We start from the raw sequence: 15819 nt of genomic DNA, 5'->3' as shown, positions 1-15819 counted from the left end.
TAAAGATCGTGTATAATGAGCTATAGCAAGTTGGATTTCTCAGTGAAAAGTGAATGTGGTGCTATAGCACAGCACCATCTAGTGGCTGTATAATGAAACAGATAGAGCGTGCACATAAAGGAACTCCCTGGGGGGGGGAACAGAAGTGTGTGAAAAGGGGCAATATTAATCCCACAAAGAATATGGAAGCAGAAGCCCCACTAAAGTTGCGGGATAAAAAGCCTCTGTGTAGAGAAGCCCACCATTTTGGGTGGGTAGAGCAAGGGAAGGAATGCCCAGAATGTCCTCTTCCACCCCTCTAATAGGGAAGGAGAAAGCCATTTTGGCCTTCACAGAATGTGTTGTTTTTCCTCCTGAGTAGCTGCCCTTTGTGATCTTTCTGCAGCATGCTGGGAGTAGTAATCCAACACATCTGGAGGGCACCGAGTTGGGGAAGGCTGATCTAAATCAAGGTGGATTGATCTAAAACACTGATTTAAATCAGTTTCCCATTGAAACCTTGTCATATACTTCCTGAACAATTTCCACGAAACCATGATAATTAATGAAGAGTAGCATTTACACTGTTTCATTCTTACAAGCAGGCTTTGCATCTCTTAGGTGGCAATCCTATGGCTGCTAGACAGCGGCTAGATGGCCATAGGATTTTTCATTTTCTAGGAACTGAGGTCAGAGCCAGTGCTCCAAGGTTGGTTCCCAGAAAACAGCCTCCTTGCCCTCTCCCCTGCCACCTTGTGGGCAGCGTGGATCGTCCCTCCTCTGTGTTCGTAAGAGCAGCATAGAGCAGGGGAAAAGGGGGCATTTCTGGGGTTGGGGAAGGGACAGTGGAAGCACCATTACAACACTTCCTATGTGCCATCTAGCCTCTCCCCCCCCCCCCCGCTCTGAGGTGCCCTGGCTAGACAGCCAAAATCAGCCATCTAGCCACAAATGCAGGACAGCCAGAACGCAGACGAGAAGATCCCCTCTGTGCTCCGCCTGCCCCGCATTGGATAGGCAGTTGCCTCTGAGTTCAGAAGCGGCTGACTATCCCCATTGGGTTGTGCCCTTAGTCTCACTGTATATAATTTACATGTTTTCTTTTCTTACCTGTAGAGGAAGTGTCTTTAAACTATTCCTATACAGGGGCTTAGGACAGGAAGGCCTGGCGTGCTATGGTCCATGGGGTCACGAAGAGTCGGACACGATTGAACGACTGAACAACAACAACAAACACAGGGGCTTTCTTATGATCAGCGCTCATGACAGTTTGAGGTTTACAGTGCAATTCCTCCTAGGCAAGTGGTTATAGGATTGCAGCCTAATTATGGGAATACAGGAAGATGCACATTGAACAATTTTGTCTTTTCTTTTTCTTTCCAGTATTGCTCTTTTCTGCTTTACTCTGTCTTGGCCCAGCCTCTCCCTCAGAAAACAAAGTTAGCAAACAAAAATGCAGTGCCTATGACTGATAAGTTGTAGTGAGGTTAGATAATCACTGGGCAGACTAGAAATAGTTTATTCTCATTGGGTCAAAATGAAACACCCATGTTTGATAGGTAGAACATAAATATTCACATTTGAGAAATGATCAAATTGGTTCTTCATTTCAATAGAAAAGCCTCCCTTAACACAATGTACCCATTCGAGTCATTGATTCTGTTTAGAGATTAACTGTATGGCTAACATGCTTATATCCTGATGTTAACTTACTATGTACATTTTTTAAAAATCCAATTTAATTTTTTTAATCCATTTTTTCCAAAAACAAACCAAAAAACCCATCCATTTTTATCCACCCTGCTATATTGCCTTTCTGTCATCACTAACTCCTCTGCCTTGCTTGGCCCAGCTCCATCAGCATAAACTCAGAGAAACAACGATCCCCTCCAGCCAGAATGCACGGCCACTGAAAGCATGCGTGCAGGGGGCATGGCTGAGGGGCACAATTCAGTCCTCCTTCGTGTGTTTACTGAATGGGTGTGTAGGGTGTTCTGTGAATACCCCTGCGGTCTGACCCCAAAGAGACAAAGTAACATCAGATGCATCCTTCATTATACGAGTGCAAATAGGTGTAAATAAGTAGAGTCTTTCTGTAGAAGTGGTATTTAAAGGTGACACGGGTTCAAACCAGCTCTCTCTTGGGAAGCAGGGTCTCCGCTCTCCACGGAGAGAGCCAAGAACACGCTCAAGAATGGCAAGATCAACGTTAATATAACATTCTTTTATGTCGCTGCTATCTTTTCACTATGTACTTTTGAGCTTTTATGTATTGTGCCTATTTCATATGCTTATTAGAGTTATAATCTCATTAGGAAATACATGTTTAGTGTTAGAAATACCCAGATTCATCTCATTTGTTGCTGTTGACAACTATGCTAGGAACACAGGTAGCCCTGCTTTCTTTGCAATACATCTGCCTTCTTGAAAGAGGAAAGACCCTGTGAATTGGCTGCTCTAGGGTCAAGGGGAGGATCTTCATTTTGTTGGCAGAAAACCACCTAGTAGGACCTGGGATGGTGGAAGGAGGGTATCCATCCCCTCTCCACTTTTATATAGAACTGTGGATGAGGATCTGGATACTAGCCCTCTGCTCTAAGACAAGGGCTTGAACAAGCAGGGATCCATCTGGAGGATTCTGCTTGGGTTTTTTTAGGTTTAGGTGTTTAGTCAGCTGGAGAGGATCTTGGGTCCTGTCTCCAAATAGACAAATACCTTTAGATAAAGGCAGGCACACATATATCATAAACAGGAAGTATTAGCCATGTCTGGTTAAAGCTGTACTTTCCTTGGAGCATCATTGTGGGTGAAATGAATGCTAAGATGCTGCAGAACAGCTCCACCCTGTAGGCACAGTAGCTATGTGATAATCCAGCAAAGTACAATTAAGTCCTGTTTGCTTTTAGTACTGCACCAAGGGTTTCTGAATCCCGCAAGCCAGGGGGTTGAACCTCTTTCAGCCAGAGGGCCAAATTCCATTTTGGGGAAGCTCTGAGGGGCTACGTTCCAGTGGTGGGTGGGGCCAAAAGCAAAAGGGGTGGAGCCAAAGGCCAGCGTATTTTAGCTTAAAGCTCTCACTGCCAGTAACTGAGCCTTAGGAGAGGCACCTCAACCTTATAGAATGGGGGGAAAGCTGCAGAAAAGTGGGGAAATCACCCAGTGGTCGGGGGAAAGGGGAAGGGGGCTTGGCCATGTGGGGAACTCTGGAAGGCCTGAGCCTGAGGTTCTGCACTCCTGCTGCAAGCAATTAATCTCATCTCGGGAGCAACAGCAGCATTAATCTGTTTCATGTTGTACTTAAATGTTTACATTACCGTTAATTTCATTAAGGAAATGATTACAAGTCCTAAAGTGGGTTTGGGTGGGATTTTTAAAAAAATCTATTTTTATTTTATTTTTAGAAATGAAATAAACAATACCAGCAACATAATCAGAATCTTCAGTTTCCAACAATACAGTATTCTGAGGAAGAAAAAAAAAAGGGAAGATAGCAAAAGAAGAACGAAAAAGAAAAAAAAAGGGGTGGGGAGGGATTATATCTAAAAGCAAACAGATTATACCTATACAGCACTCTTTACATTGCAGGTATTATTAAATCTTCAATCCGCTGCACCACAAACGATGAACCTTATCTTTCTGTGTCATAACCTCAGTCTTAAAGCAAAGGAACGGGAGCAAACAATCCATTTCCACTGGCCATATATACCATTCAATTAACACGTATTAATAAACATTAAAGTTTAGCCAGCAAGGAATAGTAATAATCATAATCCCATAATGATGTTAATAATAATCATCATAAGAAGAAGCAGCTTTTTTTAAAGAAAGATAAAAAACAAAAGCAAACCATTTGTATATTTTAAGTAATATATCTAACAATATATTTATATGTGTACACACACACACACAGGCATTTTATTACAATATAACATAAAAAAGGAGAAAGGAAACTGAAATATGCAAACATTTACTCTGGCATACTGCCCTAGACATCTTATCAACCATAACGCAAGCAGCACTTCAAAAGAACAGTAAAGATGGCTAAATTCCAACCCAGGAGACTGAGAGAGTTGGTTCCCTTGTTTTAATTTTAATACCACTAAGGCATGTCTCTGCAGCATCAGGATTTAAAAACCTTTTCATCTGGCCTTCAAAAAGAATGCAAAATGTAGCTGGATATGTAATATGATATTGCAGGTTAATTTGTCTTGGTAAATTGCCTTCTTCTGTCAGCAATTTCTTTAGTATAATCAGGGAAGAGCATAATCTTGTCATTTGCTGGTCCCCACCGAAGCTCACCCCGTTCTCTTGCCAGACGCATAAGATAATTTTTTGTAGAGACTCGTGAAAATTGAACAATAACAGTCCCAAAAGTCCCTTTAGTGCCACGTATTGAACCAGGAACGCAATATGCATGCTCTTGGATGGGATTTTTAAAATCTCAGTGAGAAAAAAAACCCTGTAGCTGTGGTCAATCTAATAAACAAGGCAAAAACTTTTATAGTTTTAACATGAAAGGGAATCGTTTACCCACATAAAATAAATGCTTATAGATAACCAGCATTTCCCCCCCACAAAATAAAATGACATGCTTGATCACTACTTTCACCTTAAAAGAATACAACACCCACCACAGCTTAATTAAACACACACACACACACACTACTGAAAAAAGGAGCTAGTATGCAAAGGGGGGAAAGAAGACAATATTGCGTTAAACAATATTGTTGAAAAATCACAATTTAAGATTCATGCTCCAGTTTGGCATAAAAGTCAACATTTTAATTTTATCTATGAAGTTTTCAGGTACAGTGAAGTCATATTTTGAATATTTTATTTGTAAACTCTGAGAACTAGTCTGCAGATTTGTATAGAGATAGGTTGTGGTATATATAGATTGCAACTTTCTTTTTAAAAATGACAGCTGTCATGTGTGGATGTTTAGATTACTAGAATCATAGATACATGAATTCGATTGTTTCAGGGTGTGTGAAAGAGTAATGGGATATACAGATATCCACATTTAAACATGGGCAAGAAGAAAGCTAAAAGCACTAAAGTAACCAAGGCTTCTGAAGGGTGTGCAGCAAATGGGCGTGCAGGAGATGTTGGCTCTGCCAACAAGCTCAAGTTGGCAAAAAAGACAAAGAAGACAAATACCTCAGAAAATATTTTTTGTGAACAAGGTATGTATGATTTCCCAAGCCTAGGTGAGTGACTATATCAACATTTATTTGCATCCATTTTTCTCTTGATGTGTTTGAAGGAGTCTTTTGTCACTTACATAGAATCAAGCTGTCTTGGTTTCACTGAATTTCAGCGTGTACAAGGGGTGTACAAGAACCACAGTGTCTCCTCCAGCAGGACCGTGAACTTACCTGTTCACACAGGGAGCTGGTCATTGGGGCTGCCCACTTTCACTTGATGGAGTGTCTTCCTCCCCTGGTGTTTGGTGTGGAGCAGAGGTGTGCTGCTGGCAACTTTTCTGAGGACCAACAGGTTTTGCAGTTGTCTGGTGATACACAGTAGCGCTTACTCTTCTTTTCTCTCATGTCCCTTGATTGTATGTATGTATTTATTTCCCTGACTTTCAGGCCCATGAGTCCCAGAGCAGCATATAATAAAATAGCAATAATTAAAACAACGAAATATTAAAAGAACACAAGAAACAAAAATCCACCAATAAAATAAGTGTCTAAAAGACCTGGGCAAATAAAAAGGTAATCACATGATGCCAATAAGAAAATACCCCTGACACCAGGCAAAACTCGCTAGGGAGAAAGAGAGTTCCAGAGTCAGGGTGCCATAATTGAGAAGGCCCTTCCCTTGATGGTGAGAGGACATGAAGAAGGGCCTCTGAAGCTGATGTCAACACCCAGGCAAATTCATTTGGGGGGAGGCAGTTCTTAAGGTCCCAGTTTGTTTAGGGCTTGAAAGGTTAAAACCCGTACATTGAATTGTGCCTGGAAATGGACTCTGATCCAGCACAGCTGTTTTATGACTGGCAAAAGTTTTGTGTTCTGAAGATGTGGTTGAGGCAGTGTCTCTTAAGGTTGTTTTATATCCTACCTTCCTGCTGGTGCTTGACCTGGATGGAAGGTTAATTGCTAAACAGGGATGGAAGGCAGGTGGAAGAGGAGACTGTACCCTGGTATGTAGTTGGTAAGCAGTCAAGGATACAAAGCCTTCTTCCTTTCTCCCACCTAGTTCAATGCCTTGGATTATGCATGGCTTACATAATTGAGGAGAAAAACGAAGAAGGCCTTGTCCAATAACAAGGCTTTGCTGCAACCTAGTGGGGCATCGTTTTTCTCCCTCCCCCTCCCTGTCTTCTCATGGCTAGGAGCAGGGAAGAAAGTTGTGCTCTGCCAGCCTGTGCCATGGCTCAGTGGAGATAAAGCCTTACACTCTTCCTGGCTGCCATCAGCCTGTCTTTAAATGATGTCAGCACTTTCAGATAGGGATGAAAAAAGGACATGGTGAAAGTGTCCCTGTCCCAAACTGGAGAGAAAGATCATGTCTCTTCCAAAACCCAGGATTGGAAAATATTTCTGAGTCCTAGGTACTAGTCTCAGATTTGAACGTTCTTGGATCCTAGGAGCTTGGAATTTCCCCATTGACCTGATTATTTCTGACTTTTAACTCTATATAGAGCTTGGGACTCAGGTACTAAAGCAGGGGTGGGCCATCTTTTTTCTGTCAAGAGCCTAATGCTCTTATGGACAACCTGTTGACGACTGCATGTTGGTGGTGGATGGAGTTGAAGCCAGTGGTGGGCAGTGCCAGAACCAAATATGGGTGGGTCACCCCCTTCCTTTTTCTCTGTCTGCCACCCCCCCCCTTTTCTGTTTCTGCTTCTTCCTTCCTGCCTAGCAGGAACTGCCAGGGAAGAGGCAGATTGCTGTTGCCAGAAGTCTGAGCTGATGACATGAAATTAGGCTGAGGGCCACATAAAATTAGGCCAGGGGATGCATGCGGCCTGGGGGCCAAAGGTTGCCCACCCCTATACTAAAGGACTTCTGCCAACCTAGCAGTTCGAAAGCAAGAAATTGCAAGTAGATAAATAGGTACCGCCTCGGCGGGAAAGGTAACAGCGTTCCGTGCACCTTGGTGTTCAGTCATGCCGGCCACATGACCACGGAAGCGTCTTCGGACAGCGCTGGCTCTTCGGCTTAGAAACGGGGATGAGCACCGCACCCTAGAGTCGGACACGACTGGTTGGGGACACCTTCACCTTTTTATACTAAAGGAATGCCTTCTCCCAAATCAACCTGCCTGTACACTGAGATCATCTGATGATGCTCTCTCTCCTTCATGTGCCCCTGTTGTCAGAGGGGAGGCAGGTGGTGACCAGAGAGAGGGCATTTTTGGTGGAGGTGCCCTGTTTGTGGACCTCTCTGTCCCTAGGGAAGATCATTGGCACCAGGCAAAGATTTATTCTTCCAGGCTTTTAAATGTTTCCAGTCAAAATTCTTTGATCTGTGAATTTCATTGTACTGCTGCTTTAAATACTGCTGTTTTAATTGTTACTGTTTTTAATTGTAAATCACCCTGGCATCTTTGTGATGAAGGCTGGTATAGAAACCCCTAAGTAAATACATAAAGATAAATACCTTTTAGGAGTCCAGACTTTTCACTCAAACCAATTTTGCACCAATTCCAAACAGATCTAAATTACAGAAGGGAGCTGCCAGCTATTGTGCCAGAAACTCTGAAACTGGGACGGGGCTAGTGAAATCTGGCAGTGAGGCCTACCATTAAATGTTGTTTACCATGCTCAGTCAGCAAACCTTCTGGCAGAAAACTGCTTTAACAACTGATCAATTATCTACACAAAGATTACCTGATCTTTCCTTAGACATTTAACAAAAGGAGAGCACCAAAAGTTGTTACTACTTTTATTAGGAAGTAGTTATGTCCTACCAAATGGACCACCAAAACATATAGATAGTTGTTTGCAAGCTAAAAGAGCAATCTTAAGTGGGATTGGGTGGAAGGGCGGGGAATCATCTGCCACTTCCAAAGCCCTGCTAGCTTCCACCTACCAAGGGAGGCGGTGAGGGGGGCAGACTTACCTTTTTCCATTGCTGGTGATTCTGCTTTTTGAATTTCCCCACTCCCATTAGTTTAACAAGGAGGGAAAATACCTACACCAGCTCCAGGCTGGCCTGGCATAGGTGATGCACCTAATCCTGGGGGGTTTCTGGAGAAAGAAGGGGCTTCAGATCCAGCGGATCTAAGGTCACCTCCAACTCACTCTCGCCCTGTCCCCAGAATGCCCTGTTTCAGAGCATACTGCCAGTGGAAATAGTGCCAGTGGTAGATCTACACCTGTGAAGCATTTCATCCACCCCATCCCAACTTACTACAGTCAGCGGATCTCTGTGTTAGGATTACATTCTCACTCGATAAAAAGTGTTTATAAAACTTGCCTTTATATCTTAAAGTTGTTTTCTCCCACATATTTTGTGGGAGAAAAGAAAAAGATGAATAGGAGAAATCTCCTTATTTTGTTGATGTATTGACTTCAAAACTGTTTTTCCCCCCCATTAGAAGTAATGCATTTTGCTGTTATTTGAATCATGCCCTACTCCTAACACATTTAGGGTGCAATCTTATGCAGGTTTAGACAGAAAAAAAAGTCCTACAACTCCCAGCATGCCCTAGCCAGCATGGTTGGCTAGGGCATGCTGGGAATTGTAGGACCTTTGTTCTGTCTAAACCTGCATAGGATTGCACCCTTATTCTGTTTAATTCAAAATAATAAGACATAAATTAAGGAAAAAAGCAGGTCACACAGGAGCTGTGGCAAAAGCTTTTCATGTTTTTCTGCTTCCACATTGCTTTGGCTATCTGGTGATGTGAACTAAGCCTGAGAAACACACAACATGACTCTTGGATGAATCATTAATTTTAAAATTGTCTTTTTTCAGAGCTACAAAACATCATAAGACAAATGACTGATTTAATTTTAGAAGAACTACCAAAAACAGAGTAAGTATGACTGGTTAAATACTATTCAGTATGATGGATGTAGTTTAATTCACTTGTAAACTTTTATTGAAGTTTTTGAGTATTTTCAGAAATGGACACCAAAAAGGGTCGAATGGATAACACACCTGATAAACTAGCATAAACTAACATGTGACACATACACACACTATAAATCACCAATGTGGCTAAAGTTGCCAGCCTATGTCCACTTACCTGGGACTGTCTCATTGAATTCAGTGGGACTTACTTCTGTGTAGGCCTGTGGTGTTAACTCGTCTTAATCTGACATGAAAAACTGGAAGTTGTCCTCTTTTATGGCAAGCTTGAATGGACAACCTCATTTTCACATACTTTCAGTTACTGAATGCACAAGGCTTGTTAAGTTTGGGGGAATTGCTACATATGAAATACGTAGGTTATCTAAGAACCAGCTTAACACATCTCATGCAGCACAATTCTGTACATATTTACTCAGAAGTCCCATGCTATGATGTTCATTGGGACTATCTGCTGGGTAAGTGTGCATATGATTGGAGGCTGAAATGGTTATTTTCTTTAAGGGAGCCATCCTATGTGGAGAGGCGGCCACCTCTGAACTTGGAGGTGACCGCCTATCTAATGCAAGACGGGTGGAATGGATCTTCTCCTCCATGCTCCAGCCGCCCTGCACTCACAGCTAGACAGCCGATTTCTGCTATCTAGCCGTGGGACTTTGGAGCGGGCAGCGGGGAGGCTGGACAATGTATAGGAACGTCATACCAGCACTTCTGTGCTCCCCGCCCCCGAGAATGCTCCCTTTTGCCCTGCTCCATGCTGCTCATCCGAGTGCAGATAGGTATGTTGCGGGCGCCCGACTGGGTCCAGGAGTCAGTCACCCCCCCACCCACGACCCCTGGACTGTGCCCGCCAAGCTGCTGTTCTCGCTTGCCCCTCTGCTCGTGCCCACTCGTGCCCTCCTGGACTCACCGCGATCCCATCTGGTGAGCGCCTGCCATTTTCCTGCCTTTGTTTTCTGCGCAAAAAAAGCAGTTTTGAAAAAGCACATATTTAAATATGTGCAGTTTGGGGGCTGGGGAAGCTTAATAGGTGCAATGTCAGAGGCATCTAATATTGCACCTACTAAGCTTTCCTGTCCCCCAAACTGCATATATTTAAATATGCACATTTTCAAAACTGCCTTTTTTGCATAGAAAACAAAGATGGGGAAATGGCAGGTGCTCACTGGAGGGGATCGCGGTGAATCTGGGAGGGCGCGGGCAGGGCGGTGAGCGAGGACAGTGGCTCGGTGGGCACCCGGAGGACCTGAGCTGGGGTGTGCTCACACATCTCTAAGTGCGGAGCCTGGCGACGATCCGCGCTGCCTACGAGGCGGTGGGGGCGGGGGTGGGGAGGCGGTTCCCAGAAACCGAACACTCCTGTGGCCATCTAGCCACTGTCTAAAGGATCGAGCTCTAAAGTATTGTCAAACAGTCCCACTGTACCATCACTTAATGAAGATTAGGGCATCCAATTTGGGTGTAGAATCAGGCACACTGTACTCCCAGTCCAGTGGAAATAAGTTCTTAATTTAGTAGATTCCTCCAAACTTGATCTTAGATTTAGGCTAGTGCAGGAAAAATTGTGACTACAAATTCATTCGTTCTGTTCAGTGTTGGTCAAACTAAACCATTCTGAACACTCTTGTTGAAGATGTTAGAGGCTACCCAGTTAGGGCCTGCTCTTACACACACACTGGAGCTGTAAGGTCATCTGTGAGCTTTGAAAAGATGCCAGTCAAAGAATTAACTTCACACTAGGCAAAGTATCTTAAATTTCCTTTGTTCTCTTGGAGCTTGGTTCAACACACTTAGAGTGTCACTGAGCTTTATAATTCCTTGGCTTGGAATGTGAACCTCAGCATCTTGTAATGTGAGAATTACCCACCCATCCCAGATGTCAGTAGTGCTAAGAAAATGACATTTGGCAGCACCAAGCACCAGAGGAGATGGTGATGCTCCAAATTCTTCTCTAATACTGATGTCGCCACTGTGCAGCAGCAGCAGCAGCAATGTAAGCAAGTAGACTGGGCATGGGGGAGGGAATGGAGATTTGTGGGTTGGGAGGAAGAAAGCTTGTGGGCAATTTGAGGGAGGGTTCAGACTGAATCATATCTCCAGTTGGGGATGTGACAGGCTGATCTGACTTGAATTGGCGATATTTGGCGGAGTGGGGGTGGGGATAGCTTGGTTTAGCCTGATCCAGTTCAGTTATAATTCCGTAGTTCAATTATAACTCTGTAGGGTGGGGAAGTTCACCCACATGCTGCCTTAGTTGCTAAGTGACTGGTTTTATGGGCTTTGTAATCTTGATTTCTATCTAATATTGATGACTGGGTAAGAGAACTCCTGGAATTGGCATCTCAGGAACAAGCAACATATATACAAAGAAATATCTTTCACAGATTTAACAGTGTATGGAATGGAATGCCTATCCTGAATGCTATGTTTACAAAAACATCACCCCGAAATACCAACTGCTATGTCCTGGTACACTATCTGACACACAACAGACTCATCATTCATCTCCTCCTCCTCATTGCGAGTTGTCTTTTTATCTTCTTCTGTCGTGTTCCTTATGTTTCAGCTTTCCTGGATGAAAACAGAGTGCTGGATTTTCAATAACACCTCACAAACCCAATGCTGCAATAACAAGGGCATAATTTAATTATTAGAAGCCTCTTGATAGTTTTGTGCCACCCAAAAGGATGATGTATTTGCTGCTCAAAACGTACAGTTTTTGTTCTAATATTATATATAGTTTCTTCTATTATTTGCTACTGTTGTTATATAATGGAGATGTGGTTGGTGTCAGTGTTGCTGTTGTTTCAGTCCCAAACCGTTTTGTTTACTCATGCATTTTAATTTGTTGATTTTGTCTGTTCAGTTATATTTGTTGTCAAATATTCATTTAGGTGTTTTTATTGTATTATGTATTATTTTGACATTTGTACACTGTCCTGATATCTGCAAGATTGAAGGGCAGTTTAAAAATATATTAATAAATAATAAAATAAAATAAATAGAATGCAAATTCTTCAAAAATACTGATAAAAATCTTCCCTTGTCCTCCTCATCCATCTTTGTCTTTTATGCCTGCCTCATCTTTGATGCCATTGGTTGAAGTGTTCGAATGTCACAGTAGGTACAGGTGTTATACCCCCTCTGGCTGCCATTGGCTTAGCTACCTGGATGTACCTCACCTATCAAAATTCTTCTGCAGAGCTACAAAAGACGCAGAAGCCCTCCTCCTCCTCCTCCGTATTTGGGCCATGTGCCTTACTATGAAGTTAATGTGTGCTTCCTTTCTCCAGAGTCAGCTTGTTGAATGACTATGTTGAGTCAGAATTTATTCTGATTGATGGTGATTCAATGTTCATCACATGTGCAAGCAACTTGACATTACAGCAAGGGCAGAATTTGCACTTCTTTTACCTAGTGGAATGCTTTTTGCTGGATTTAACAAGCAAAGGAGCCAAATACATAATTGTTTTCTTCCAGGTAACAAGTAAAAGTTTTTTTTCTTTTTTCTTTTTTTTTACTGTATGGCTATTTTTGCTGTTGACTATTTGGATTCTTCTTCTGTCAGAGGAAATGTATACACCTTTTGGTACCCTATAAGTCAAAATAATCCATATCCATCGTGAATCTAGCTCTTAAAATGGTTTGTGACTAAGGCTGCAGTCTTGTGAAAATTTCATTGAACTCAGTGGGATTTCCTTCTGAGTAAACATTCATAGGATTGGCCTGCAAGGTAGAATTCCTTGATGTTCAGAGTGCTTTCAAACTCTCACCTAATTTTGAAATGTCAGTACATATAAAACAAGTGGAACCTTGCCAACAAAATGTAGTGTGGAGTGCTTCTGTTCAGAATTCCTGGCACTCCTTTCCATTCTCCTCCATGGTTGCCCCCCCCCCCACAGTCCATGAATATTCTGTGGCCACTGAGAATGCTCAGTCTTCATTGGGCAGGTTTGGGTTCTCCATCTTAGGGGATTTTTTTTCTAAAGATTTGTTGTACTTATACAAACTATGAGGTTTCCCCAAGCCTGACAGTACCTCTGCCTTGTGCATGGGGGTACTCTTGCCTGCATAAACAATGGCACTCGCAGCTGGACCATCAAAAATAGAGGGAATGATAACACATATAGAAAATAGAAAATCCAAGCTGAGGGAATGTTGCTGAAGTTAAAATGCAGCCAGTGAGCTAAATGCTCACTTACTGACTTTAGCGCCTGAACATGTCTAGTTGTATGTTAGCATTCTAGTCTTTATTGTACGTTTTGGGGCTTTACTTATTTCACATCTTAAGGTGCAATCGTATGCATGTTTAGATGGGAAAAAAGTCCTATAATTTCCTACATGCTGGCTGGGGAATGCTAGGATTTTTTGCTATCTAAACATTCATAGGATTGCACTGTTGCTGCACTTTGCCTAATTATTAGGTCGCGTTGAATTCAGTCTGATCAAATTAAAAGTTTGAGATAATAGGTCTTGTGTTGGTCAGCATGCATTCTTCTTGTAACAAACAAACAAGAACAAACTCATTTCTCTCTCCCATCCCGATTTTTATCTCATCCTGTTAACTAAAGTTGAGAAAATGTTTGGGAGGGGTGCTAGGAATGCTCTGTAAATTTGATTCACTTTCCTTATACTGGAACTAATTTGGATTATAGTGCTAAGGTTAAAGAATTTCCCAGTTAATACTAGCTGAGGATAGAGTATTGTGAAGATATAATTACTTGGGCTTCAGAGTAAAACTTCATTAACCTAAGTGGGCTCAATATGCATGTGTCTGAACAACACTGGAGCCATAATGTAATCTCTAAGAACAAATAACTTGCTTTAATCGTTATGTCACTTAAATGCAAATTCAAAAATGCAAATTCAAGATGATCACATTTTCTTTACAGGATGCAGAACATGTATACCACGAGAATCCTTACCTCCTTTCTTTGAGAACTGCACTGATATTCCATCTTATCAACAACACTGATATTGCAGTTCAGACTGAATTTTCTAACTGCTTAGATGACACCTGGCAGGATTTTCTGAAAAACAACTACCCATATTTCTTAATAATCTCTGATGAAGGACTGAATCAACTGCAGACCATTTTTTCCCATATATTTATTATTCATGCGTTGTCCAAAAGAATCAATGTTGTCCTTACTTCAGGCCAAGAATCTGATGCAGTCAGAATTTATGGGTACTATATCCACAGTGGACGGAGACATAAGCAATTTTTTATAGAGGTGAGTAATAATACTGGTGTGTTTTTTTAAAGATTAAATTAAGATGTGGAAAATACTTAGGACGCAATCCTATGCAGGTTTAGACAGAAAAAAATCCTACAACTCCCAGCATTCCCCAGCCAGCCATGTTGACTGAGGAATGCTGGGAGTTGTAGGCTTTTTTCTGTCTAAACCTGCATAGGATTGTGACCTTAGGCTACATTAACATTTTTTAATCTAGGGGGTTTCTCCACGAGCAATTTACTCTGAGCTGGCTGCGTTTGGAGGTCATTAAGGATATATGATGTCGTGGCATGGAAACACCTCCCCCCCCCTCATATATGAGTCATGGATTGCTAGACTCATCCTTGCTGATTTTTTCCCCTGAGCAATAGTATCTGATTGATTTCACTTTATGCATCCGTTGCTCTCAGTCCTAATGGAGCTGAATGGAATGTGCAACTTTTTCCATGTGTGGTTTCCCTGATTTTTCCCTTAGCTAGAATTAGAGAAAAAGTCACAAGAATACAAGAATTTAATTAGAGAAAAAGTCACAAGAATACAAGAATTTAATTACTTTTTCTCCTTGCTTTCATTTCAGTCTCTCACAATCACATTACCTCTCTCTGTATCACATGATGAAATATCTGATTCCTTGCCAGCTACTCAGCCAAAACTCTGGTCTATGCTCTAATAACCTTTCACTTTGATTACAACAACGTTCTTCTCACAGGCTTCCCATTGTCACACTTTGGCTCTCTCAGCTATATTTAGAACTTTTATTGCTTAGACCAGTAGTTCTCACTGGGACACAGGAGTAGTTTAGTTGGGATGCAGGGTTTTCATAAAAATTACTAAGAATTTGCTCTCCCTTAATCCCCATGTCCACCTGCAAATGTGATGTGCTGTCTCCTGCCAACCCTACCTGCCACAGATTATTCATCTGTGTGCTGTTGGCGTGCACTGCTAGTTGTAAGCATTTTAATTACTAATGGAATTACTATTTTGTTTGTGTTTTAGTCATAGCAGTAACATTTATTCCCAATAATACTACTGCAATTTTTAAATTTAGTATCTTTGTTGTTTTAGTTACGGTTGCAATAACATTTACACTCAGCAATGTTATCAGATTTTCCACTACTAATGGAATTATTATTTTTGTTTGTGTTTTAAAGCCCTAGCATCAAAATTGACCCCCAACAACACTACTTCAATATTTGTGTTCTTAAAACTTACCATAATGATAAATATAATAACGGAATTACTGTAAATATATAAATCTCCTTCTCAGAAAAAAGTGAACTTATTTTGTTCTTATCATGGTGGGACCCAGGTTCTTTGATAGAATAGGGATGTACGAAAGTCACTTACCTTTTAACGAAATGTGATTTGAGATGGGGGGGAGGCGCTCCGTCCCTCCCCCCTGAAATTCTGGCCGGGGGGGAGGCTCTCCGTCCCTCCCCCCCGAAATTCTGCCCGGGGGGGCGCTCCGTCCCTCCCCCCCAAAATTCTGCCCGGGGGGGGAGACACTCCGTCCCTCCCCCCGCGAATCCTGGCCGGCCAGTCCGCAAATGGCG

At 42.1% G+C, this 15819-nt stretch overlaps 1 protein-coding gene across 1 annotated transcript in view; it reads left to right on the top strand.

Annotated features, from left to right (window-relative positions):
• The window catches only part of LOC146344021 (putative ATP-dependent RNA helicase DDX60), an 85198-nt gene that overhangs the window by 2724 nt on the left and 66655 nt on the right, over positions 1-15819 (top strand). The window contains 4 exon segments of the mRNA XM_084856415.1: positions 4964-5165; positions 8913-8973; positions 12323-12509; positions 13922-14263. Of these exon segments, the coding sequence (XP_084712541.1) occupies positions 5009-5165; positions 8913-8973; positions 12323-12509; positions 13922-14263 (747 nt within the window). The 5' untranslated portion in view covers positions 4964-5008.

The sequence above is a fragment of the Heloderma suspectum genome, chromosome 5 (genome assembly GCF_057233095.1).
Source record: "Heloderma suspectum isolate Gila_16-S chromosome 5, 16-S_ref, whole genome shotgun sequence".
NCBI lineage: Eukaryota > Metazoa > Chordata > Lepidosauria > Squamata > Helodermatidae > Heloderma > Heloderma suspectum.
Note: the sequence above shows the minus strand (reverse complement) of the source record. Positions and strands in the feature narration are given on the sequence as shown.